This window comes from Rattus rattus, chromosome 11 (genome assembly GCF_011064425.1).
Source record: "Rattus rattus isolate New Zealand chromosome 11, Rrattus_CSIRO_v1, whole genome shotgun sequence".
Taxonomy (NCBI): Eukaryota; Metazoa; Chordata; class Mammalia; order Rodentia; family Muridae; genus Rattus; species Rattus rattus.
The window spans coordinates 23,506,759-23,532,534 of record NC_046164.1 but is presented as its reverse complement, the minus strand read 5'-3'; the positions used below and the strand labels follow the sequence as shown (position 1 = coordinate 23,532,534).

The 25,776-nt window shown below is 45.7% G+C and overlaps 1 protein-coding gene across 1 annotated transcript in view; it reads left to right on the top strand.

Moving 5' to 3' along the window:
* The window catches only part of Apbb2 (amyloid beta precursor protein binding family B member 2), a 317,577-nt gene that overhangs the window by 206,501 nt on the left and 85,300 nt on the right, over positions 1-25,776 (top strand). Inside the window, exons 6-9 of the mRNA XM_032917153.1 lie at positions 10,463-10,668; positions 19,260-19,322; positions 19,716-19,801; positions 19,887-19,947. Of these exons, the coding sequence (XP_032773044.1) occupies positions 10,463-10,668; positions 19,260-19,322; positions 19,716-19,801; positions 19,887-19,947 (416 nt within the window). The remainder of the gene's footprint in view (positions 1-10,462; positions 10,669-19,259; positions 19,323-19,715; positions 19,802-19,886; positions 19,948-25,776) is intronic.

The following is a 25,776-nucleotide window of genomic DNA, read 5'->3' as shown; positions in this document are numbered from 1 at the left end:
TGCTCCGCATTACAGTAATGGTGACTTTGGGCTTGGCCAAGGCATCCCTTGCACTAGCTAGCTAGTGTCGTGTCTTCATTGGTGTCGTAGACCAGCCTGGATACAGCCCCAAGAGAAAAATGCACTGGAGACCCTGACAGGACAATAGAGGAGAAAGCTGACTCTGTTTAACATGCCTCCAGATCTGTCTGCCCTGAAAGAATGGGGTGCTGGTGCCTGCCACTGGTGTGGAATGAGAAAAACCAATCAGTAAGCGTGGGCTGGCAGCAGGGCTGGCAGCAGGGCTGGCAGTGGGTACAGCAGCTGGATGCCCGCCGTCTCTGAATGAAATTTGCAGTTGGCGCTTGCCTGATTTACACAGTCCAAGCTTTCTTTTACGCTCTGCGTTTAGGACAAGGCACTAGATACTCGGCCTGTTAGTCTCTTCCCACTCCTCCCTGGTATTGAAGAGGGTGCCCTGCTGTCAGTCACTGGGTGAGAGGGTGCTAGATAACAACTGGGGGAAAAAATGTGATGTGACCTGCCTGAAGCCTTTCTAAACATGTAATTTAGTCTTTTGACTTTTGAAAAATTACCAGCATATTGTAGACTGAAATACCTCGGTCTGAACCACATTCTGCCTCCATTATCAAAGCTTCCACTTAGAGATCCCGAAAGTTTGTCGGTGTCGATGCAGTTTTCTCCCTACACAACTCAAAAGTAAAATAATGGCTCTGCAATGATATAAAGTTAATATTTTATGATTTGTGAGGAAGGAGGATCCTTAAGCCTGAGGCATCTCAATAGCGGTGGTAAATTATACTTTAGTTGCACGTTTTGCATATCAGAAGTAGAGGTCAAATTTCTATCTTCTAATTCTTAGTGTTTCGTTACGTTTGCTTCATTATGACCAAAATAATCTGACATAAACAAGTAAAGGCTTGGGGGCTGGAGAGATGGCTCAGTGGTTAAGAGCACTGACTGCTCTTCCAAAGGTCCTGAGTTCAATTCCCAGCAACCACATGGTGGCTCACAACCATCTGTAATGGGATCTGATGCCCTCTTTGGGTGTGTCTGAAGACAGCTACAGTGTACTTACATATAAATAAATAAATCTTTAAAAAAACAAAAAAACAAAAAAAAAAGTAAAGGCTTAAGGTTTTGGAGGGAACTCCGTCCATCACGGAGGGGAAAGCCGGGCAGACTGGCTCCTGCCCAGGTGACAGGGCCAGGTGACAGTGTCCACAACCCAGTCACCCAGGAAGCAGAGAAGACAGACTGGAATAGCTGGCACCACCGAAGACTCTTCCTCATGCCCCACTAACCAGGCCCCACCTCTTGGAGGCCCCCAGCCTGAATTATCACATCATAGGCTAAACCATGAGCTGCGAAGGCCACTGCAGATTAACACCTTAGCACATATCACCTCAAGACTTTATTTACCCTCCCCTTTTATAATTAGAGGGGAAATCTATGTGTGTTATATCGTGCATTTGGGTATTTAGAATTAGGCTTTTTCATGGTGGGTGAAATACAGTGTTGCTCAGTCTTACAATTTACCTCAGTACAATAGATTCAGATGTGCATTGGTTTGATTGGGCAAGTGAATATATATTCACAAATGTAAATTATCCTTCTGGGTAATTATGCCTTTTAGTCTTTAAGTGTGGAGAGTTCCACGAGGTGTGTTGCTTTGGTTTGAGGTAACAACATGAGACTAGAAAGAAACACTTCTGTCTTAAGAGAGCATCGGACCACTTCCTTCTCTCAGACTCTCTCAGGAGCAGGAAGCATCCTCGGAGTGAGACTGTCTTTGGGATGAGGCAACACACACTGTCTTATCCAGTTCATTCCTGCTTCGCTGAAGACCTAGCTGCACTGCATAAACAGCCATTCACTGGTTAAAGAGGCATTGGAAGCAGGGGAGTAGGGAGCAGGGGCACTGGAGGGGGTGGGGGAGTGTGGAGGGTTGTAGCCTGGTGGTAGAGGGCTTGCCTGGCATGAATGAAGCCTGGACTCCATCTCCAGCACCAACACCAACACCAACAGCAACACCAACACCCCAAGTAAAAGAGAAAAAACGGAAGGAAAGGAGAGAGGGAGAGGGGGAGGGGGGGAGAGGGAGAGGGGAGAGGGATGGGAGAGAGAGAGAGAGAGAGAGAGAGAGAGAGAGAGAGAGAGAGAGAGAGAGATTGAGATTGATTGAGTCTCAGGCCAGTCAGTTCTCATTTCTAAACTTCCATGAGACTAGATGAATGATGTCATCTAGTTTTCTTGATTTAAAGGAAAATTGCCTTTTTTTAACTGAGGAAAGCAACCACAACAACAAAACCCAGAGCTTGTGTGGCAGCCTTTCAAAAGTCTTGTTTTCATGAAGGAGTGTACTGTTTGGAAGAGTCCCTCAACTTCAGTGGGAGAACCCTCAACTATAAATAGCTCCCTATTTCAGGCATTTAAAAACTCTTCCTAGTAAGTGTTTGAAGGAAAATATGCAGAAAAAGCAAGGGACACTAACACCCACCCCCCCACCCACCCCCCGCTGAGGGTTTTATTTTAACCTAACAGTAGCATGGAAGGACTCAGATGAGTTCAGAGAGGCGTTTCCCCCAGGCTCTAATGGACTAACTTTGGCCTCAACTGTGCCTTGTAAGTTGATACACGAAATGGAAGAGCCTCAAAGCCGTTTAGAGGCTCCTTTCTTCCTAGTCAGTGGCTGTTGGGTCAGCAGGATTCTGGGGAGTCACAGCTTTTAGACATACTGGAGCTCATTCTGTGCCATGGCCAGTATTTCTGTCAATCCCTTTGACTAAGGAAGGTTTCACAGCAAATTCCAAGCAGCAATTGTTGGCTGCTTGGGACCCTCCACCTATCTATAATCACCACCTAGCCTCGGAGTGCCTGTTCTGTGCTGTTGTCTTTGAACGTTGGTGATGGTTGCTAGAGGAAATAAAGGTCTAAGCTGGGTTTTACTGGCTCTAAGCTGGCAGTGAAGTCCAAATTTAAAAAAGAACAAGGAATAAGGAGAGAAATTAGTCAGGCCCCTGTACAGCCTGAGAACATTGCAGGGATGTGAATGGATCTCAGTTGCTGGAGTGCTGGCCTAACATGGCAGGGCATTGGATTGAATTCCCAGCTCTGCTATAAACTGTGGTTCTGGTACATAGACCTTAACCCCAGTCGTCCAGAAGGGGCAGCAAGAGAATCTGGAGTTGTGGCTCATCCTTCGTCTCAGCCAGCTCTTGGCCATTCTAAGCTGCATGAGACCCTGTCTGAAAGCAACAGGAAACACTTTGAAAGCTAAATTAAAATGTTACCGTTTAGACTGGAGTATCTGGCTCAGTCAGGAATAACTTAAAGGAGAGAATGGCAAAGGTTACAACCAAGACCTTAGGAAAAAATGGTTTTTTTCTTCTCTAAGAATGAGAGCATCGAATAACTTGTTCTTCTGCTCTTTGAAAACATAAACCATGACCTTCAGATTTTTCCTTTGCGTAAAGAGTAAATGCTTAACCAGTGGGCTTTTTATCAGAACCCTCTCACCCCCAGAGTGACTTTCCTGCAATGGTGGCATAGCTGTTTTTTCCAGTCACCTGCCCTTTGCACTCGCTTTTCCATCTGCCAGAACACTCACCCTTCCAGGTTCAGAAGAATCGGCTTCCTCTGAGACATCGCAGACCACCCTGTTTAGAGAACTCACCCAGTTCTCCCACAGTAGATCCTGTTTCTCGGTTTGCAATCTTATTCATGGCTGTGTGTTCCCTTCCCTTCTGATGTTGATAGGAAACCCTTGATTCTAAAGAATGAACAGAAAGATGGCTTTTAAGTGTGTGTGTGTGTGTGTGTGTGTGTGTGTGTGTGTGTGTGTGTCTGTGTCTGTGTGTCTGTGTGTCTGTGTGTCTGTGTGCACACACACACATGGCCAGTGGTTACAGAACATCCCTTAGTTAGGGTTCCTATTGCTGTGATAAACATCATGACTGAAGGCAACGGGTTTATTTTTTCTTATACTCCGTCTAACAGTCTATTGTCCTAGAATTCAGGACAGGAACTTGAGGAAGGAGCAGGGGCCATGGAGAAATAATGTTTCCTGGCTTGTTCCTCCTGGCTGGCTCAGCCTGCTTTCTTATAGCATCCAGGACCACTCGCCCAGAGGTGGCCACATCTGCAGCAAACTGGCCTTCCCACGTCAAACATTAATCAAGAAAATGCTTCTCAGGTGTGCACACAGGCCAGTGTGATAAGGACATTTTCTCAGTTGAAGTTTCTTCTTCCCAAATGACTCTAGTATGTATCAGATTGACACACAGCCAGCACAGCACATTTGATAGAAAGTAATGACTGCCCTTTCAGCTTTCTTAGGCCAATGATCTCAATGTTCTGGAATAACCAAGGAGACGACTGTTAGAGATGCAAACTCATGGGCCAACTCCCTCTTGAGCCAGAAACTCTGGGCCTAGCCCTAGGCCAACAGGTAACCTGGATGTTTGAGGAGTCTGGCCTTCCATCAGTGGGCAGCACCCTGTCTATCATAATTGCCTGTGTGCTGCACCAATGCATAGGCTGGCTCAGGCTAGACAGAAAATGCTTGTGGAATATTCTCATCCATCTTCCCTCACCACCACAGACACTGGATGCACTAGTCACACAGTGCTAGCAGATGTCATTCTAAGACCTCGGGGAAGTGGGCTGTGCTCCCAGTGCAGATCTTGCTAAATATAAACTCCCTGCTCTCCCATCCATGCTTCCTCTGTCCTCTGTCTGGAGAGGATGTCTTACCTAATTTGTTTGTCTTTGACCCCTGGGTTCCTGTAAGAGAGCCTGGGAGAGGAGGATTAGAGACAAGTGTGTTCCTCGCCCTGTAGGTCCCTCCAGTTCACCAGACCTTAGAGGGAGCCAGGTAGAGCCACGTGGGGCTAGGAGTGAGTGCTGGTGCCTGAGGTGGGGGGAATGGGTGGGTCTTTGCTGCTCATAAATGGGCTTCTTGTTCTCCTGCCAAGCATATTGCTTTTGGCCCAAGAGGGATTTTGTGGGGCCATCAGTCTTGCTATTTTTTACTTTCTGACTTCCAGTTCCTGTTTCCTGTTGCTTTAAAAAAAAAAAAAAGAACTTTAAAAAAAAAAGAAGAAGAAAGAAATGGTAATAAAATGCAGGCAAGGGAGGACCATGGACTCACTCTGAAAAGAGACCTCTGACTTTTCAGCTCTTGGCCGAAAGCATCTCCTCTCAGCATTTGACAGCCCTCAGTGAGCTTCTGTGATGACAGGAACCTGGGAACTGGGAGAAAGCGTCTTAGGTACAAGCTGGTGGGAGGGAAAGAAGAGAGGTATCACAGGCATCAGTTTCCTGGCGGGTCGGAGGGTGGGATCCTGCTTAGCGTCTAGCAGGATGTGGTAGCTGGAATGGCCAGGCTGGATTTGGGAGGCAGGCATTTAAAGGGGACCTGCACTAGAAGAGCATTCATGTCCGTGGATGCAGAGTGCTGGGCGATGGGGGCTCCAGGCCAGGCATCCACAGAGAATCTTGGTGTTATTATTCAATTCTTGACCGTGGTCAGGTGGGCTACCTGTCTTCTGATCTCCACCTGTACTATTATTTCTTTTTTCAGATCCTTTTGTTTTATTACCCTCCTCCCTGTGCTGTCAATACTGGTGGGGTTTTTTTTCCAGGTCTCTGAAAAATTGATCCTGTTCTGAATCAGGATATACTTTATTTCCTTGGTTTAAATCCATCTACTGTCCTCTGCAAGCTTTAGAATTGGATAACAATTCTGCCTTCATCTCAGGGCAGCCTGAGCCCCTGCAGTGAAGGGCACGCGGTCCACACCCAGCCAGCCTCAGTATCGTTGTAAATCTTCTTAGCATCTCTAACATCACAGCCACATAATACCTAAGGCCGGGATCTGGCCTTGCCTTCTGGCTGGCATTGCCGTGAACATTAAATGCAGCCAGCTCATGTTTTATGCAGTGGAAAGTGCCCGATTTTTTTTTTCACCTATGGAGTCTGCAGATCACAGGAAGAGGAAATTAAAAAAAATGGAAAAAGCAACTCTCTTTATTTGTGTCTGAGAGAGGCTTAAGCCGAGTGTAGCCCTGCCTGGATTGTGCCTTAAACCGGGCAAATTGGTTTTAAATGCAGTGAAGTGATCTTTCTCTTTGGTGGCGGGCAGACAAGCATTTGAAAGACAAAAGAGTATCTTGCTAAAGAGGAAGACAAGTAGGGCAAGTGAAAGGGTCTGGTGTCTCAGGCTACCCTTGCTGGAGTGAACTGGAGTGATTTCCCCAGTGAAAAGTCACGAGGGGTTTATCTTAATATTATCCTTATTCTTGGAACCATGGTGGCCATATAGCCCCATGATTTCCATACTGGGCATTTTCTTTGTACTGTAGTGGGGGCACTTTCGTGAATTGGGTAATTACTAGCTTGCTGAAGTGTATAGATATAGAGATACAGATACAGATAGATATATCCTGGGAACAATAGAGGCTCATGGTCATGTGTCCTGTTCTGTTCTGAAGTTTTAAGAAGCTGTCCGGTTTGATCAGGCCCGTTATATAGCGAATGGCTTAGCCAGGTAAGAGGCTCCCCTGGGCATTCTCACTCAACCACAGGCCAGGCTGAATAACTTCATCACCTTCATCACTGGGCTCTTTGGATTGCTTCTATTCACTTGAGCCATCGAGAGTCTTGAATGAACCCCTTGTGGGTTTTTTGGGGGGTGGGTGGATGGGTTGTGGGGGTGGATCGTCCCTGTAGATATTGAAAATATTCTGACATGGCTAACGACGTGTGTGTGTGTGTGTGTGTGTGTGTGTGTGTGTGTGTGTGTGTGTGTGTGTGTGTGGTGAGATTGCACGCACACACTGCTACAACCACTTTATATGTTCCTGCTTTGGATCGTGCTTGGTTGGCAAACACTTTACCAGCTGAGCCATCTCTCCAGCCTCTGTTTTTTTGTTTTGTTTTTTTTCAGCTGTGAAAAAATATACATTCAGAGATATTGAGTAAGCATACATATTAATAGATACTTATAAAGGGAGCCTCCATGCTACCACCAATAGAAATTTTAGACTATGGAATGACTGAGGTGTACCTTTCCCTAATCAAAACCAACGCCCCTCACTCCCATCGTTCTTGGCTGTTCAGTAGCCTGTATTTTTTTGCATGTGATCACTGTGTGTTTGCAATTCTTGACAGTTTAAACCATTTACTTCTATCACTAAATAATTAATGGTTGACTTCATCTGAATGGAAATGTAGTGAATATGGTATCTTTTGTCTTCTTCCTTTTCCTCTGTGACATGTGGTGAACTTTGTACTGTTGTATGCAGCTGTATTTAGCTCATTTCTGTTATTTATTTATTCTGCTGTAATTTTTTCATTCTTCTATTGGAGGAGGTCTGAGTTGTTTTGAGCCTGGGGCCATTGTAAAGTTGCTACTGCGGTCTGAATACCTAATACACATGTGTGGTTCTCTAGGACACATACCAGGTGTGGAATTGCCGGGCCGAGATGTATGACTTCAAAAACAATTCAGAGAGCCCAGCAGTGGCATGACGCAGCAACTTCTTTGTTAATTAATGATACTCTTCTGTTTTCAGTGTGCTCTTAATCCAATTCCCCAGCGATGTATACAAGTACATATAATGTATGCAAGTTCTCAGTGTTTGACCTGCCTGCCCATGGGTGTAGTGCTTTTTATTGTTTGTCAAGTTGATGGCTTTGTAAGAATGTTATGCTGAGAACTGCGATATTGAAAGTACTCTGGAGATGTTTGATCTGTTCTGCCAGTCTCCCTCTCGTACCTGTCTTTCATTGACACCCCACAGTTGGTCTTAGTTCCAGTTATGTTCCCATGGTGTACTTTTGCATTCTAATGCTGGCTCAAACACCAAAGATTACCATGGCATATGCCCCACCCACAACAATTTCTCTGATACAGACGTCTTTTAGGAGATCGCCACTGGAGACTAAGGACTTCCCGTTGTGATCTCAGACCTCCCAGAAGATCTGTCAAAATGTGTGTGACCTCCCATTTCCTTTCATTCACAAATGTGGAACTTCAGACACTGATGCAGATGACTAACTCTGTCTCTGTTACCTGTGAGGACAGTCAAACAGGCCATTGAAGGAAATAGACAGTGACCCCGCATAAATAAAGTTGTGACAGTGTGACACAACTGATTTCTTAAGAATTTTTTACTGTTAGACGCCAAGTTTACTATTGAAGACCTAATTCATTCATTAATTTCTTCTGCCTTATTTATGCATCCGTCTATCTATCCATCAATCTTTCCATTCATCCATTCAACCATTTATCATCCATCCAAACATCCGTCCATCATCCATCTACCCACCCAAACGTCCATCCCTCCATCCAAACATCCATCCATTCTCCCATTCATCCATCCATTCTTCCATTCACCCATCCATTCTTCCATTCATCCATCCATTCTCCCATTCATCCATCCATTCTCCCATTCATCCATCCATTCTCCCATTCATCCATCCATTCTTCCATTCACCCATCCGTCCACTACTGAGTTCCTGTTTGGGGCTGGGGGAAGAAGCTGATGGATGAGACATGATGTCTTCTGCCTTCCTAGTGCTTACCCCTTACACTAGTTTGGGATGCTTCTTGACAGGATGCTGTGAGTATTGGAGCTTTGCCACATCTTCCACCATCGTCATTGTCATCTCCTTTTACCAACAGGATAAGCCCCCCTTTGAAGTACTTTTCCAAGTCAATCTCAGCAGCAATTTAGAATACAAACCAGGTAGAAATGTGGTGTGTTTGGTTCAGCATGGAACGAGTCAGTTCCTGCTGTCTGGTGCAAAACTTTCCTCACTCACTGTAGGCAACAACATGGCTTAAAAGACACAGACCTTGCTCTCTGTCCTTGGTCTGACATGAATTCATATTCTGATGGTGTCCGTGGCTGTTCCTCACTCTCAAGTATAAATGTACAGACGTCATAAACCACAGAGGTAGCACAAGTACTTTGCATCCCTTTCCTATTTTAACCCCAGACCCTTTTGTCTGGGATCCATAGAGTGAGACCCTACAAGGCCACTCATATACTCCAGATTTCTCCAATGCAAGTCCTTTGCGTTTTACTTTCCCTTCCCCAGTTGAGATGCTAAAAACAAAAGGCTTTCAGAAACAACCCATTTACCTCCAAAAGCGGGGCATGAATGGGGAATATAAAAACATTTGGTTAGAGTTGTTGCTGCAAACTGTGTTAACTTGGAATTACATACTCATGCTTAATTTCCTGTGCAGAAGGCAGTGTCTCCACCGTAATTTGAACTTGCGGCAGTTTTGCCTCTGGCAAGCTTAAATGAAGAGTGCTGGGGCCCCAACAACAGTGTGGGTGCACGTCTGTGCCCACGGGCTTGCCCAGCTCCTTTGTCTGGCTTCTCCTTCTCTTCTGTCCCATCTATAGCAGCTTCGGCAATGCGTGCCCACATTATACAATGTTGGATTGAACAAGGCCCATGTGTTCTCACTGGAAATGCAATAAATTCTGGCTTTGTGTACAGCTCTGTAGAAAAGGCTCTGACCCTCAGAATAGAGCAGTGTTCAAGTCCAGGTGGCCCACACGGACACAGTTACTGTGTGACTTCATGACCCTTTCATCTCTGTAATTCTCACCCTACTTCTTTTCTCTTGTGTGTGTGTGTGTGTGTGTGTGTGTGTGTGTGTGTGTGTGTTTATCCCTTTAATATGTTCAACTCAAGGATAGGAAGAAAAATGTTTTAAAGCAAATAATCCCTTAGTAAACGGAGAAACTGTCCAGAGGGTTAATTTTATGTGGCTCCTACATTGACTAAGGGCTGCTGATTGGATTTGAATGTCTTTGGACTCCGCAGACGCTCGCCCGTTTGCCACACTCTCTGCCAGTCTGTATAGCCTCTCACTCCCACTTTCTCCCATGTGTTTACATTACTGGCCCAGTTTTGAAGCCAGTCTGGTCTTTTGTTGAATTCCAGAGCTATTTATTTCAGTTTGCTTTTCCTAAAAGTGTGCAATGCCTAGTCCTGGAGTCCTGACAAAGACACTGCTCTTCTGTGGGTGTCTAGATGCAAACACAGTGCTTTATCTATAGAAAGTGGTTACAGAAACCTAGACTGACGGCCAGGAAGGCTGTGCAGTGCCAGTCAGTCTTCCCGATTGGCAACGGGACCGGCAGACTCTGTAGGTAAACATGTGGAGTTTGCCTTCACATCGGGCTATGATTCATGGAGCTTTCGCTTGAGGTACTTGAGGGTATGGAGTGACTTGAGAATGAGGTCTTTATGCCCGTCTTCAGAGATGGCAACCAGCCTTTTCAGGGCCTTCTGTCTCACTCTCCGTTGTCCCTTTTACCACACTTTGTATGGTATGTACTTCTCAGTTCAGTGCAGACATTTCTACGTGGCTGTTGGAAGCTTTCTTTTTCTCTTCTAATAGAGTTCTCTCTCTCTCTTTCCCGTCTCCCAGCAGATATCTGGAGTGATCACTCATTTCAGACAGATCCGGATTTGCCGCCTGGCTGGAAAAGAGTCAGTGACATTGCTGGGACCTATTACTGGCACATCCCAACAGGGACGACTCAGTGGGAACGGCCCGTCTCCATCCCAGCGGATCTCCACGGTTCTAGGAAAGGGTCACTTAGCTCTGTAACGCCATCTCCCACCCCAGAGAACGAGGTAAAGTGGACTCTTTTCATGTGCTCACTGGATGTAATCCTGTTTCCTTTTAGACTAGCAGCCTCTGCCCCAACAGGCCACCGAGGTAAGCCTTTTGATGGCCGGCCACCTTGGATCTCAGAGCTCAGTAATGTTTCCTTTTAGTAAAACAGTGTTAACGTCTGTCGTTCAGGTCTGCTTTCCCTTTTAATGGAGTCTGGTCTCCTGAAACACCATTCTAGGTACAGGAGGAGCTGATTAATGGGAAGAGGCTAAGTTACCCTAGGGCTCATGGAGATAGTAATTTACTCCGCAGGTAGCATCTCATGGTGCTGGATCCATGAAATATTTACACACACAGGAACGTCTCCTGGCCAGGCGTGTTATAATTACCATATATCTTATTAGCCTTGGGTTCATTTGCTAGCATGCAGAAGATGTCTTTCAGGAATAACCCTTGAGAGCACTTAAATGCTTAATTCCTATTTAAGGAGGGGTAAAAAAGGAGATATGTTTATTTAGCAGAAGTGACATTATTTTAGAAATAATTAGTGGCATAAATTCTGGGTATCCCTGAGGAAGAAATCGGGATGTTTAAACAAAGAATTGAGGCCTTAAAAAAATTTCATTGTGGTATTCATTCATGTAATGACTCCTGTGGCAAATATTTGTCAAGCCTAGTAACAGTACCCTCAAGAGAATTACCACTGGGAAAAGTCACAGCCAAGTGACAGCCTATTTATTTGTTTATTTGTTTGTTTGTTCATTTATGTATGTATGTCAGTGGCTTCTCTTGCAGGCTGTCTCCTCTGCCTTCCTTCCACTTGTTCTCTGATGGTAAATCCTCTGTTCTTTAATGTTAAAGCCCATTTTCTTTGCCTTTGAGAAATGGGTGCATTTGAATCTTACCCCCAACTGGCCAAACTCTTCTGCATCTGCCACTGTATTTATCACCCTTAAAAGTAGCCAGCCTCTTGTTCTGACTTTCTGATTGGTGACCTGTTCTTTCCTGGGAGACAGTAAGATGGGAATTCTTCTCAGCTTCCTTCAGCGTCTCCCTTCCCCAGGCCCAGCCTCGGCACCTCCCTTCCCTCGCCACAACCCCACTTCAACACCTTTAGAAAGATGGGTTGGAGCTAGATATACCCTCTCTGGTATATGAAAGCCTTGGCTGGTTTGGACTTTGCCCTGGTCCTCTGACATATTGACTCAGTGCTACCAAACCACGTCGAATTATGTTGCTTAGCCCTAGATGGTGTTGACAGCTTCTCATTGAAGCCTGATAGTTTTACATCCTAATACTTCTACCTCCTAATACTTCTACCTCCTAATACTTCTACCTCCTAATACTTCTACATCCTAATACTTCTACATCCTAATACTTCTACCTCCTAATACTTCTACCTCCTAATACTTCTACCTCCTAATACTTCTACCTCCTAATACTTCTATCTCCTAATACTTCTACATCCTAATCCTTTTCCTTCTCTGTACCTGCTTCCTACCCCCACCCACTGTTCAGGGCCCCTTCCTCGACTCCAAAGGACTTACCTCATCTTTGTTCTTTGCGGTTTTCAGCTTCCCCGTTGCTTATGAAGATTGATAGCTCACTTTCCCAACATGCACTAGGATCTAGGTTCAGTCCCCAGCATCACAAGGAACAAAATTAGTATCTTTTCACACACTGTTTGACCCTCACAGGACTCAACCATGGCAGAGAAGATGGCCTCTGTGAACCAGAAGTTGAGTAGCAAACCATGGGGTCCTGAGAGGGTGCACAAGTTTACAGGGCCAGGCCCATGCCTTTTCTCATTATTTCCTCAAAAGACACACATCTGTTACCGAGGGCGGTTGTCACTCCCATTTTGACACAGAAAAGCTAAGTGGCCCTCACAAGATCACAGAGCTAGTGTATGGCAGAGTCGACCTCGAACTTTGACCTGTTGACCCCTGCTCCCACCCCTAGATTTGACACACTCTGTTAGGAATTGCAGAGTCTCTCAGATCTCTTCGTCTCCCATGAAAGGGAGGGCTGTATCACACACAAAGCTGTCCAGAAAATGACTGCTTAATAACGCTGTCCCAGGTGCCGATGACAGCCGAAGAGAAATGATTATTTCTCCAACTCCATCTCTTTGATCCCTAAATAGAATCTATTTCAACTAATTTCAAAGCGTGGAGGAAAAGGCAGAATGTTAAGGGAGAGAAGTAACTTGTAATGTGTCGTGTCAGGAATGCAGGTTTTCGTTGAGCTCTCTCTTGAGTTGCCTTGAAAAAAAAAAAATGAGATCACTAAGCGCCAAACCGGCTGATGGCACAAGAGTTTAGGACTGTGAGCTTCCTTACAGTTTGGAGATTTTTACATTTCACTTTTCAAAGTTCACCCACGAGGTGTTAAGCACAGCGTGTAATGTTTCCAATACACGTGCCAGCAAGTATTTTTGAAAGTTTATCAACTGGCCGAGAAGTACTTGCTACTGAAACTTGGCTCACAGGACTGTTCCTCCCTCCCCATCCCAAACCATTTATTTGTTCCAAATTACTTCTGAAATTATGTAGATGTGGAATTTTTAAAAGAGAGAGCAGGCCATATAAGATACTTTTTATGACGAGCACTTGGCATGTGGCCAAATCTTCATGTGGAGATGGCCAGGGTTCTCAAAGGAGTGGGAAAGTGGGATCCTTAGAGGGAATCCTGCCTCCTCATGAAGTAACTCTTACTTGCCAACATGTTTGTGGCCAAACATGCCTAGGTTGTTAATGGCCCAGGAAGAGTACAGCGTCCATGCTCAGAACGTGCCTGCTTCCATGTGTCCTAGAGTAAGATTGCCACATCGAAGGACTTTTCTGTCATTTCACCAAGCTATAGGAGTATGACATCCGAGGACAGGGAAGAACGTCAGAGATAGGCCTTGCAGGTTCAAGGGCAGTGTCTCCCAGCCTGGGAGCTCAGGGCAGATTCCTGGTGCCTATAAAGCATTCTGGTTCCTTGATGCCATCTCAGACGATGACACAAAAGCTCCAGGGTGATACCTGGAACTCTGTTCTTTTTTTTTTTTTTTTTTTTTTTTTTTTCGGAGCTGGGGACCGAACCCAGGGCCTTGTGGTTGCTAGGCAAGCGCTCTACCACTGAGCCAAATCCCCAACCCCGAACTCTGTTCTTATATACTCTTTTCAAGAGGTTTCCTAGCATGACAACCAGGCCTATAGAAATGACCTCCCCCGCCCCCCATTTTTATTCCTGAATTACTTCCTCAAAGGAAGGGTCAAGTCCTGGCATCTCCCAGGAATAAGATACTCTCTTGGGGCTGGAGAGATGGCTCAGTGGTTAAGGTCACTGGCTTTTCTTCTAGAGGTCCTGAGTTCAATTCTCAGAAACCACATGGTGGCTCACAACCATCTGCAATGGGATCCGATGCCCTCTTCTGACATGCAGGTGTACGTGCAGATAGAGCACTGATGGCTGGATGGATGAATGAATGGATGGATGGATAGATAGATCGATCGATCAATTGATCGATCAATGGATCAGTCTTTAAAAAGAAAGTATACTTTCTCTTCTTTGAAAGCCCCTTGTAGTATTATGATTTGGGTCTCATTTAATCTTATTCTACAATGTTCCTCTGGGATTATGACCCATATCCTTATCTTGCATAACTTCTGATATATGCTTCATGAATTCTATTCATTGTTTCCTGAGTGGAGAAGAAACCCATGCTTATAACAGTAGGTGCCATCACTTGACTAACTGGAGCATCAAAACCAACTGCACCCTCAGTCCCCTCCCAACTCTAGACTACCAGTTGCATACTGTGGTCCAAGGGGCTCATTTTACAGCACAGCTGTCTTAGTCAGGGTTTCTATTCCTGCACAAAACATCAAGACCAAGAAGCAAGTTGGGGAGGAAAGGGTTTCTTCAGCACACACTTCCACATTGCTGTTCATCACCAAAGGAAGTCAGGACAGGAACTCACTCAGGGCAGGAACTTGGAGGCAGGAGCTGATGCAGAGGCCATGGAGGGTGCTCCTTACTGGCTTGCTCCCCCTGGCTTACTCAGCTTGTTTTCTTATAGAACCCAGGACCGCCAGCCTAGGGATGACACCACCCACAATGGGCCCTCTCACGTTGATCACTAGTTGAGAAAATGCCTTACAGCTGGATCTCATGGAGGCATTTCCTCAACTGAGGCTCCTTTCCAGCTTGTGTCAAGTTGACACACAGAACCAGCCAGTACAACAGCCTTTAGCAGTTTGTTTTGGTGTTTGTTTAACGTCTTTGAATTGTTTTCTTGTAATAATCCACAGTTCCATGCAGTAGCCCCTTGTCTTCTGGAGCTATATTCTAATATCCCTTAGTCTCTGCGTAAACTCACAGCTAGGTTCGGGCCTTGTATGTAGTACATTACCACAACAGTAGATACCAGGATGGCTACTCGGTTACTAATGGGAGAGCAGTGTGCACAGTATGGAAATGCTGGGTAACATTTGTGTAGATTGGCACAAAATGTCATGATGCTCAGGGTGACAATTTAAAAGTTGTAAATAGCTTCATAATGTAATTTTCCATTTAATATTTTTGGGCCACGAGTAACTTAAAACATAAGAAACCAAAACCATAGTTAAATAGGAGGGCTACTCTGCCCTTTCAAATCACCTTACTTCCACTAAAAACCTAGGGAATATTTTTAAAAGAAGGAAGACATTATATCCACATGGAGATGTCTAGAGCATAGTCCACAGATCTCTTGCCCTGCCCAGGTCTTTGATATTTCATAATTCCAGTGTCCCTTCTTCTTTTCTGTTTTATCAAAGCCTCGTGTACCGAGCCTTCAGTCTTGATAAAACAGGATTGAAAGGTATAATCTGAGCTTTACCATTACTGAACATTTTTTTTTCCTACATGAGAAGAAAGAGTAGAGGACCGGGGTACTTCCACCCCCCAGCACACCTCCCGATAGCCAAGCCGTGTGCTAATTACAACTCACCCATTCACCATGCCTTCCCTCTCTAAGGGAAGACCTTGTCACAGTATTGAGCCCTGAGGTCCGAGTTGCGGTGTGGCCCTAGCTTTCTGTGGCTGTGCTGGCTTCAGAACTTCTGAGGTGCACACTGGTGTGATGACAGCTGCTACCAAAGTCTTGCAGGGTAGGCATTGTGTTCCCAGCACCGGGTCAGTGGCTCAGTATATACCACGGGAGCCAGGGCTCTGCAGCTCTCCCATAACCGAGCACGAGCATCACATTTAGAGCCATGGATGCTGCACCCTGAGCATGGCCAGGACAGGGCCAGGAGAGGATGATTCCAGCTACATCTCTGGCCCTGGGGGCCATTTCTTGGCCATGCCAGACTTTAGCCTAGAAGATTCCCAGGCAGGTTACTGCTTTCGAAAGAGTTCTGTGTCCATCCCTCCCCTCTCGGCCTGGCTGTGTGTCACTTCTTGCCAGAAACACATGGCTCGCCTGCTGTTTCCTCTTTGCTCCCTCCCCTTTGTCTCTCCCTGAATCTTTCCCGTGCTGCACACTACCGACCACAGTGATTGGGGAGTCTGTGTTGAGCCGGAGAACCTCCAGGAGATTTGTTTTTTAAACTTTTATTACCTAACCATTATTTACTAGGGCTGGATTGTAGCTCGGGGCAAAGTGCTTGGCCGGCATGACTAAGGCTTCGAGTTGAAGCCCCGCGCTAGAAAAATAAATAAATTGATGTATTAAATAGTTATCTAAAACGTAGAAGACATTGTTACTCCTTAACTAAAAATAATTAAATGACTATACTCTGTTGTTCTTAAAATTTAAGAAAAAGTGTGTTCTCTGTTTTTCGAAAAGGAAGAAAGAGAAAAGAGAGGAAAGTTATGGTTATGCTTTTACAAAAAAAAATTCTCATCTTTGATACTAATGAATTCTTTTAAGGTAGGATTTAGTAATAAATGCCTTTGGTCCAGTCATAATGCAGCTGCCGCTGTTCCTTCCTGGGGCTTTGCAATGAGCACTCGCTGTTGTTAGCTTCTGCGGAGCCCCTGTTAAGGCTTCTGTTTATGTAGACGTAGGTGACTGCTGGGAAGTTGCCAGTCAACTCCATAGCACGAGAGCTGGGCTCATCCAAACCCAGCCCACAGTCAACATCCCCTTGACAGAGACCCCTCTGTCTGGAGAGCAAATATATACAAAGGCATAAAATTTGAAACCCACACAGAGGCATGTTTTAGTTGAATTCTAAAGTTTTCCCCAAAGCTCTGTTTAGAATAGTCTTCCGCCCTGCCCCGTCCCAACAGAGTCCCTGTTGGATGATTTCTGATTTCAGGTGTCTGCTTCCCAGACATCACCGCACCTCCATCCTTCCCTCCCTCCCTCCCTCCTTCTTTCCTTCCTTCCTCTTTTTCTTTCTTCTTTCTTTTCTTCCTTTTTCTCTTCTTGCCATCTCCCTCTCTCTCTTTCCTCACCCTCCCCTTCTCCCCCCCCCCCCTTCTTCCTTTCCCTTGGTGTTTCTCCAGACAAACATTGTCTTCCTGGCTTTCTTCAGTTCCCCACCTGATGCCCCTTTCCAAAGTTCAACCTAAGGAAGAGCGGAAGCTGCCCGCGTGTCACCAGGGTCCTGACGCTGAGTCACGGGGGTCTTGCTGGGAACGAAACTCACCGCTTGATGTTTTCCTTGCTCTGCTGCATGCTCCTGCCAGGGGCACTTTCTGTAGTCCAGAGCAGTGACGGAGCCTGTCCACCGCTGTCCCTCTGAGAGTGGGACAGTGGGGCTGGGGAGGTGACCCAGCTGCTAAGAGGGCTTCCAGCCCTTGCAAGGCTTCCCAGTACCACGTGGCAGCACACAATCACCTGTACCTCCAGTTCTAGGCCATCCGATGCCTCTTTCTGATCTCTGCATGCTCATGTATGTATTTGGTGCACATACATACACACACATGCACAAAATAAAGTTTCAAATATATATATTTAAAATAGGAGCAAAACGCAATGACTTTTCCCAGGCAAACACACACACGTGAGGGCCTGCTCCATCTCAGGGCCGCAGCCTTGCTAATCACACGTCCTCCAGGTTACTCTAATCTCAGCGGAGACTGAACACACGTCGCGGGATAGAGTGTAAACGCCAAGATAGGCAGGGTTCCTGCTCTTATAGTCATTGGGGGAGATTATTTTTCAAAATCAGTGTGGTGATCTGAATTACGTTTTGGGAGCCCTACTGCTCCCCAAAAGAAAGCCGTTGTGGTGGCAGTGGAAGTAAGCAGCAGCTCATCCACCCTGCCAAGTCAGGAGTCAGCTCACCTTTCCGGGGCATTGGTCTGAAGTCGATTTGTCCTTAGTGAGAACCTCAGCGGATCACCATTGCCGCTCATCCTCAGTGTACTTCAGTTGAAAAGTCACTCAGTCGCACACTCTCCACTCTTGGTGTTTCGTCTGAGGAAGGATTTACAGAACTCTCCTTTAGTGTCACTTGGTTTCCTAGCCTATGAAAAATATGTGAGTATTCCCTTGGCACAGGAGGAAAGAGAAGTTTTCTCCTTGTCGAAGGGAATGGAAAGAGTTGCTTCCACTTGGAGAGCCATGGCGAGAGCCAAGAGGCTCTGTGCTGTGGTCCGTAACCATTTAGAAAATGATTGCCCTGCCTGCCAGGTGTGAGCTCCGGACAGGCTTGTGTGACCCAAAGGTAGAACATTTCCTGAATGGGTGGTTTGCATTAGCTTGTGCAAGGCTATTTTTCATTACGTGGAGTAAACGTCATCAGAATGCTGATGTTAACCTCTGCTCCTGACTAAACCTCTATTCCTACCATTACCCTTTCCCCCTTGAAGGGACAGTAACTTGACCCCAGACTTCCGTGCTCTTAGATACGAGCATTCCCCTGTCTCCAACCCAGCATACTGACATCCCTAATTCCACTTCTATCTCTAGAAAACCTGTGTGTGGCCGGGGTGGTGGGTGTCAGTGGAGTTGTGTAGCCTGGGGACTGTGAAGGTATGTGGGGTGGTGGGTGTCAGTGGAATTGTGTAGACGGGGGATTGTGAAGGTATGTGGGGTGGTGGGTGTCAGTGGAATTGTGCAGTGGAATTACCTGGGGGACCGTGAAGGTATATGGGGTGGTGGGTGTCAGTGGAGTTGTGTAGCCTGGGGACTGTGAAGGTATATGGGGTGGTGGGTGTCAGTGGAGTTGTGTAGCCTGGGGACTGTGAAGGTATATGGGGTGGTGGGTGTCAGTGGAGTTGTGTAGCCTGGGGACCATGAAGGTATATGGGGTGGTGGGTGTCAGTGGAGTTGTGTAGCCTGGGGACTGTGAAGGTATATGGGGTGGTGGGTGTCAGTGGACTTGTGTAGCCTGGGGACCGTGAAGGTTCATGGGTTGCCTCTAGGACCACATTTAGAATATAACCGCACTGTGGTCAAATGCTATGGAGCTGCCTACGCTGGCGGTAATTACCATCTCTGCCCGTCCTGGTCAGTAAATGATGTATCTTACAGAGGTGGCGCTGACAAGTTCCCTAACCCATCCTGTGAATATCAATGCTAACAACAGTGTCTTGTGTCCCCCCCTTTATGTTTTCTTTTCTTTTCTTTTTTAAATCGATGTGCTTTTTTTCCCCCCTATGTGAATAATTACATGTCTAGAAACAGCCATGGAGTGATTTTGCTGTTCTGAATGGGGGAAAGATTAATAGTGACATTTGGAAGGCAAGTATATTGTCAGATTTTAGATCATTTAATATATTTCATTCCTTTCTGCATGGCTGCGGTTGCTTCGTTTTCTTCCTTGTGAATGTCATGCGTTCTGCAGGGGCTGAATGGCAAGTCTTCTTGACCAGCCACTCGCACTCACGTTGTCTGTTTTTATTTACTTATTTATTTACTGATGTCTCCCATTGTGAGTGGTTTCCAGCTGCGTTGTCTGTAAGAGGCGGAGCTTGTGAGCCACACCATCACCCAGCAGCCTTTGCATGCCATTCCCTGCCTAAGCTCGTTCACCCCCACTTTCTGCCTCTTGCTGGGGCTTTCTCTTCCCTTTGGTATTTGAGGCAGGGCAATGGGTCTCTCTGTTGTACCTTAACAGGATCTGTTTCCCTCTAGGATTTGCACGCAGCCACAGTTAACCCAGACCCCAGTTTAAAAGAGTTTGAAGGAGCAACACTGCGCTATGCATCCTTGAAACTCAGGTAGGAGGGGGTGCCAAAAGGGATGGCTTCCGCATCTAGTCTCTGCAACAGAATTCTAAGACCAGTTTTATGTTCTTCTTTCTAGAAACGCCCCTCATGCCGATGACGATGATTCTTGTAGTATCAACAGTGACCCAGAAGCCAAGGTTTGTAAGAAAGACACTTTCCTCAACTAGCTTGTATTCTCACATCAGAGTAATGGCTCTGGCTAATGGCCCCTCCCCCCTTTAAAGAAACCATCAGCCCTGAGCCACTCACTACTAAGTAACCATCAGCCCTGAGTGGTTACTAAGAAACATCCCTTTCATTGTCTCTCTTTAGTAGTCTCTCTGACACTTTAAGAGAACCCCGTTCCAGTTTTAGGTCTGCAGTATTTGTGTAATCATCAAGATGACCTACATCTTTTTGTACAGTGTAACAAGTTAGCTTTGAAGTTTGATCCCTTCCCGGGACTAGCAAAGTGCAGTGCAGAACTCTCACGTGCTGGGCAGTGGCAGGAGCAGCAGCTCTCAGTGAGTTCAGCAGAAATGTAGCAGTACAGTGTGCTGCCGGGCTGTGGGCCTCTGTGGGCTAAGTGAATGAAAGGCATGTGTTATCGGCACATTACCTTCATTGAAGATTTTTAGAGGGGATGGGCATGTCCTTAAGAGGGCCAATCAGAAACTTGAAAGGACATCTGTAAACTTAAATCTGCTTCAAAATATTCCTGTTCCATCCTCCATCCAGAAGGTTCCTCATGATGTAGAAGCTCACTATGAGAAGAAAGTGGTGGTGGTGGTGGTGGGGGTGTCTTTGTTACCTTTATAGGCATCACAGTGTACATTGGCTTCCTGTTTCTTACAGAGCCTGTGTAACTACTCTTGTGCTTTGAGATACAATCAGTGCATTGTTGATGAGGGGCCAGCCTTTTGAGGGACGTGGTCCCAGAGGCTTTTGTTCTGATGACCCACTCCCACTGAGTTGTTTGGTCTGTCTAGCACAGTCTCCAGAGTGCAGATGAGGACACCGAGGACCAGGAAGTTAAATAACTCTCAAGTCTGAGAGCACAGAGAGTGGCTACAAGAGAGCTCTCAGGCAGAGGTCTTCTAGGAGCTGCCACCAAGTTCTGCCATCATCGTCCTCAGCCACTTTCTGAGTGTGTGTAGATTCAGAGGAGTTTGGGTCTTGCCACCAACATAGCGTTCTGCTTTGGAAGCACGGGGCAAAATACATAGACATTATCCATGACAAGTAAACTCACAGAGGAGTGGGATGGTATGACTCTTGCTTGAAATAGGGCCGAACTCCATGCTCTTCAAGTGGAGTGAATGGTTCTTGCAGACCAAGCCTCAGCAGGCTAATCTCGGTGTGGCCTAGAAGCAGGCTGAGGCTGTAGCAAGAGAACCTGGTGCTGATGAAGAGCAGTTGGCCCAGGTTAGGTCACCGACATGGAGGGCTGGGAGGGCACAGAGGATGCTGTATTCTCTGCCGTTCTCAGCCAACCCTCCATGGAAGCGGGCCTAGGGAAGCCACCCAGAATTATAGCATCTATCAAAGCCAAAGAATCCTTTTAGCTAATTTTGAAGAAGTCAGCGAGTTTAGAACGAACACTAATGAAGCCAGTTTGGAAGAGCCCTGTTTCCCTTCCACTTCTGCCTTGCCGTTTGCCTGGAGACCCAGAGCCACTAAATGAGAAGTGACCTAGAGTTTCTAGATGTTCAAGACCCTTTGTAAAAATAAGAGATGTCATTTTCAGGTTGCTTGAGATCGGGGAACTCGTCTTCCAAATAAGCTCATGCACGCACGCGCACACACACACACACACACACACACACACACACACACACACACACAAAAGCTTCCTTTAAACCTTAATTCTAGGCTGCTGAGATCCTGCCATGTATAAAGTGCTTGCCATGCAAATGTGAAGCCTTGGACTGGCATTCGACCCTAGAAGCCACATGAAGGTCAGGTATGTGGCATTCTAAACCTCCAGCTGGGAAAACAAAGGCAGGAGGAACCTTGGAGCCCAATGCCGAGCCAGCCTCTCTGCATTGGCAAGCCCAGGGTCCCGGTTAGAGACCTTACCTCAAAAAATAAACATAATGGCTTCTGAAGAACATCAGTCAAGGTTGGCCTCTGGCCTGCACATGTGTTCTTACACGCACACGCACACACACACACACACACACACACACACACACACTCAAAAAAATACTTAATTGCATGTTATATATCTATAAGAAGTGATTGTTTACAAGGAGTGATTGTTTATCTGAAAGATCTGTATGGAAATGTCTGCCTGGGGCTGGAGAGGTGGCTCAGTGGTTGAGAGCACTTGCTGCTCTTCCAAAGGTCCGGAGTTCAGTTTCCAGGAGCTAACCACTAACTGCCTGTAACTCTAGCTGTCAGGGACCTGATGCTCACTTTGGCCTCCTTGGGTACAAATACTCTCATATGCACAAATTTAAATTTAAAAAAAGTCTTCCTTGTCACCCATATAAAGTTTACATTCTAGGAAGATAAGAATAATTGATCAGGTGAGGTAGAGCACGCCTTTAGTCTCCAGCACTGGGGAAGCAGAGGTGGTTGTGTATCTCTGCATTCAAGGCCAGCCTGGGCTACAAAGTGAGTTCTAGGATAGCCAGAGCTACACAAAGAAACCCTGTCTTGGCCAAAAAAAAAAAAGCTAGACATCTTTGAAACCCCACTTATCTTCAATGAATCTTGAAGATCAGTTGCCTGGTGAAGTCCGTACACAGAAATGGCAGCATGCACAGAATCAATCACACATGGCCACACATGCACAGAATCAATCACACATGGCCACACATGCACAGAATCAATCACACATGGCCACACATGCACAGAATCAATCACACATGGCCACACATGCACAGAATCAATCACACATGGCCACACATGCACAGAATCAATCACACATGGCCACACATGCACAGAATCAATCACACATGGCCACACATGCACAGAATCACACATGGCCACACATGCACAGAATCACACATGGCCACACATGCACAGAATCACACATGGCCACACATGCACAGAATCACACATGCACAGTCCCCCAAAAGGGCAAAGTACATTCCTAACTCATAAATGGTTTTGAGCCTTCCTATTGTTTCAGACATTAAATACATGTATGATCGGCGGCGACCTGCATGTGGGCTCCTATGTAATTCTTACACCTATTATTTTGAAATAATTACGGATTCACTGAAAAGTTCTCCAGCTTCAGCCCCCACATGCCCTTCACCCTGCTTCCGGTATTAATAACATCTTCATAATCATAGCACCGTAAGCAGTCTGTCTCTCACTAATGCCCTTTCTCGACCCTGACATCCAAGGATTCTATGTGCAGGTAAGGGGCATATATTTCACGTATATTTCTCAGGTTTGTCCATGTTAATTTCATCATTGCCGTCATTGTCACTATTTAATTGGCAGCATCGGCCTGCAGCCTCCATTGAGACCATTGGGGTTGTTCAAAACATTACAGAGCAGAAACACAGCTTCCTCAAAATGGGTGACCATGTCCCCTTTTCAATTACTGTGTTGGCACAGGTTGCTAAAACCGATATTGCCAGGTCAGAGGCCATCAGTCTTACGGCTCTGTCACTTACTATGAAATTGCTTTCAGAAAGCCTACGGTAACATACAGTCCCATCAGTAATATTATAGACCCCGCTTCTCTCATCCCAGGCCATCCCGGGCTTTGCCGGGTTTTTATTTATTTGTCTTAGCTTTATTGCATATGAACTATTACTTTCTAGTATTAAATTTCTCATCTCCCTTCACCTTCTGCCCCTCCCTCCCTCCCTCCCGTGTTGGAGATTCAACCCACAGTCGCAAGCCTGCCAAGTATACACTCCCCATCAGCAAGTAGGGCATTTCTTATGGCATAATTAAAGCTCTTAAGTAATCATTTCTTTCTGATGTTCAGGGTTTTTTTCTACTGTCCCCTCTCTATCCTAGGAAATAATCCACAAAGCCACTTAAACATTTAGTCCCTAGAGGTCTCTGTAATGCAGAACTGTCTGCCACGGTGCTCTTAAAGTTATTTCTCTCCAATTATTTCTTTTTCTCTTTGCTGACTCCTATCAGAGAAGAAAATGTTTGAAATATCCCTCCACACCCAGGCCTTTCACAGGTAATTACAAAAGGACTGGTTGTGTTTTGGTGGCCAGGTAGAAAGCCTAACAGGCCCCATTGTTTACAGTCTTCCCTGTGCCGCCGGCCCACTTTCTTGCTGTGAAATCTGAGTTTAGTCCTCCCGTGATGCATGGTGCATTGCTGACCAAATGCATTATTAACACCAAAATAAAATCAGATTGTAGAAAAGTTAACGCTTTGAAATATAATACACCAATTCTTTCCATCCTTTGTTGCAACTGTTCAGGTTTCTGTAAAGGAGATTGTGTGCCACCTGCTGGAAAATATTGGGAATTGCACCTTTAAAGAAAATGGCTACCTTTTAGAATTGTTTAATTTAAAATTCAAGTGATTTTAAAGATTTTTTTTTTTTTTAAGTGAGCTCTAGGGTTCTACAACTAGTGGAGAAGACAGCATTGAATGTGGGTCTCCTGAGCCTCCAGCCACCTGCTGCTACTATCTTTGTATCTTTGTATCTTTGTCACTTTGTATCTGTGATGTTTGTTAGGAGTGGCTTTGGGGGCATTGGTTTTTGAATTCATATTGTAAGAAACAAGATTATGTTGTCAGAAGCATCTGATCCTTTGGGTCTTGAATTCCTCGTCTGTAAGATGAGCACACTTCATATTAGAAGCCCCTCCTGATTCTGAGGGGTTAGAAGATTGCATATGAAATGATGCCCTAATCGATGCTTGACGGAACATTCAGAGATGAATTGGTTATGTCTGAGACTAGAGGAGGAATGCTGAGGGACCGGCTTCCCATTCACAGGCCCTATGCTCTGTTCATGAACTCGTCCTGCAAATGCACAAGTTCCTCGCACTGTACATAAGAAAATGATGCTTAGAACAGGTTTTATAATGCATTTTATCTCGTAGCTGGTGGAAATAAGAAGGTTTAAACCCTGAACATAAGACTCTCGAACCTAAGCAGGTGTCAGGCCCACATGTTCCAAGCTACTGTTTCCCCGGCCTAAGGTTGCTCTGGCTGTCTGGCCAGATGGGGTTGAGGTAGAGCAGAGTTGCCAGGGGTGGACGTGAGTTTGGGAAGTGCCTACAGATGGAATTTTCACCCACTTCTGGACTCCTGTGGCCCATTGCTTTATGGTGTGCTGACATTAGCAAGGTCGGTATGATTGTCCTGGGGTAGGACAAAGGATCCCACTGCTGAGTCCAGGAGCCACACAGATGTAGATACGGCAGGCCTACAGAGAACACTTCGTAGGTGACACTGTTGAGTTTAAAACTTTTATCAAAATAAGACATGATTTTGATGTATCTTCTGCGGGGACATCAGCATGGTCCGTAACTGCAGTACCTTCCAGGGCTTACGTCCGTTCACAGTTAGTGCTTGGTCACTCAGCCATTTTATTACCAAGGCACTGGATCCTATGAGAGTGATACCAGTTGGAGCCAGAGGAACTCTCAAGCAAATGGGAGATGAGCACGGGGTTCTAATATTTCTCTTGAGATTTATTTATCTGAGCCTTCCCTTGCTTCCTATTAGCATAAATTTCCATGAAGTAATTCTATTAGCTAGCAGTTCACTAGATTAACCCTGAGAGAGAAACAGGAAATCGCAGGGAGTGTCTTCTCTCATTCAGATCTATTCCTGGTCTGTAACAAATTCATTATCATGCCTTAGCATTTCTGTGGGATTTTATAGCTGCATGTAATAGTTTGTACCATTGAAAACTATTTAGTTTTTTTTTTTTTTCAGAAATGCTGAACCATGAGACACACTCGGGTTTGATTTGCATGGTTGGCTCATTAACTAAGTGAAAAAAAGTTGTTGACTGCTCAGTGCCAGTGGAGCAAACATAC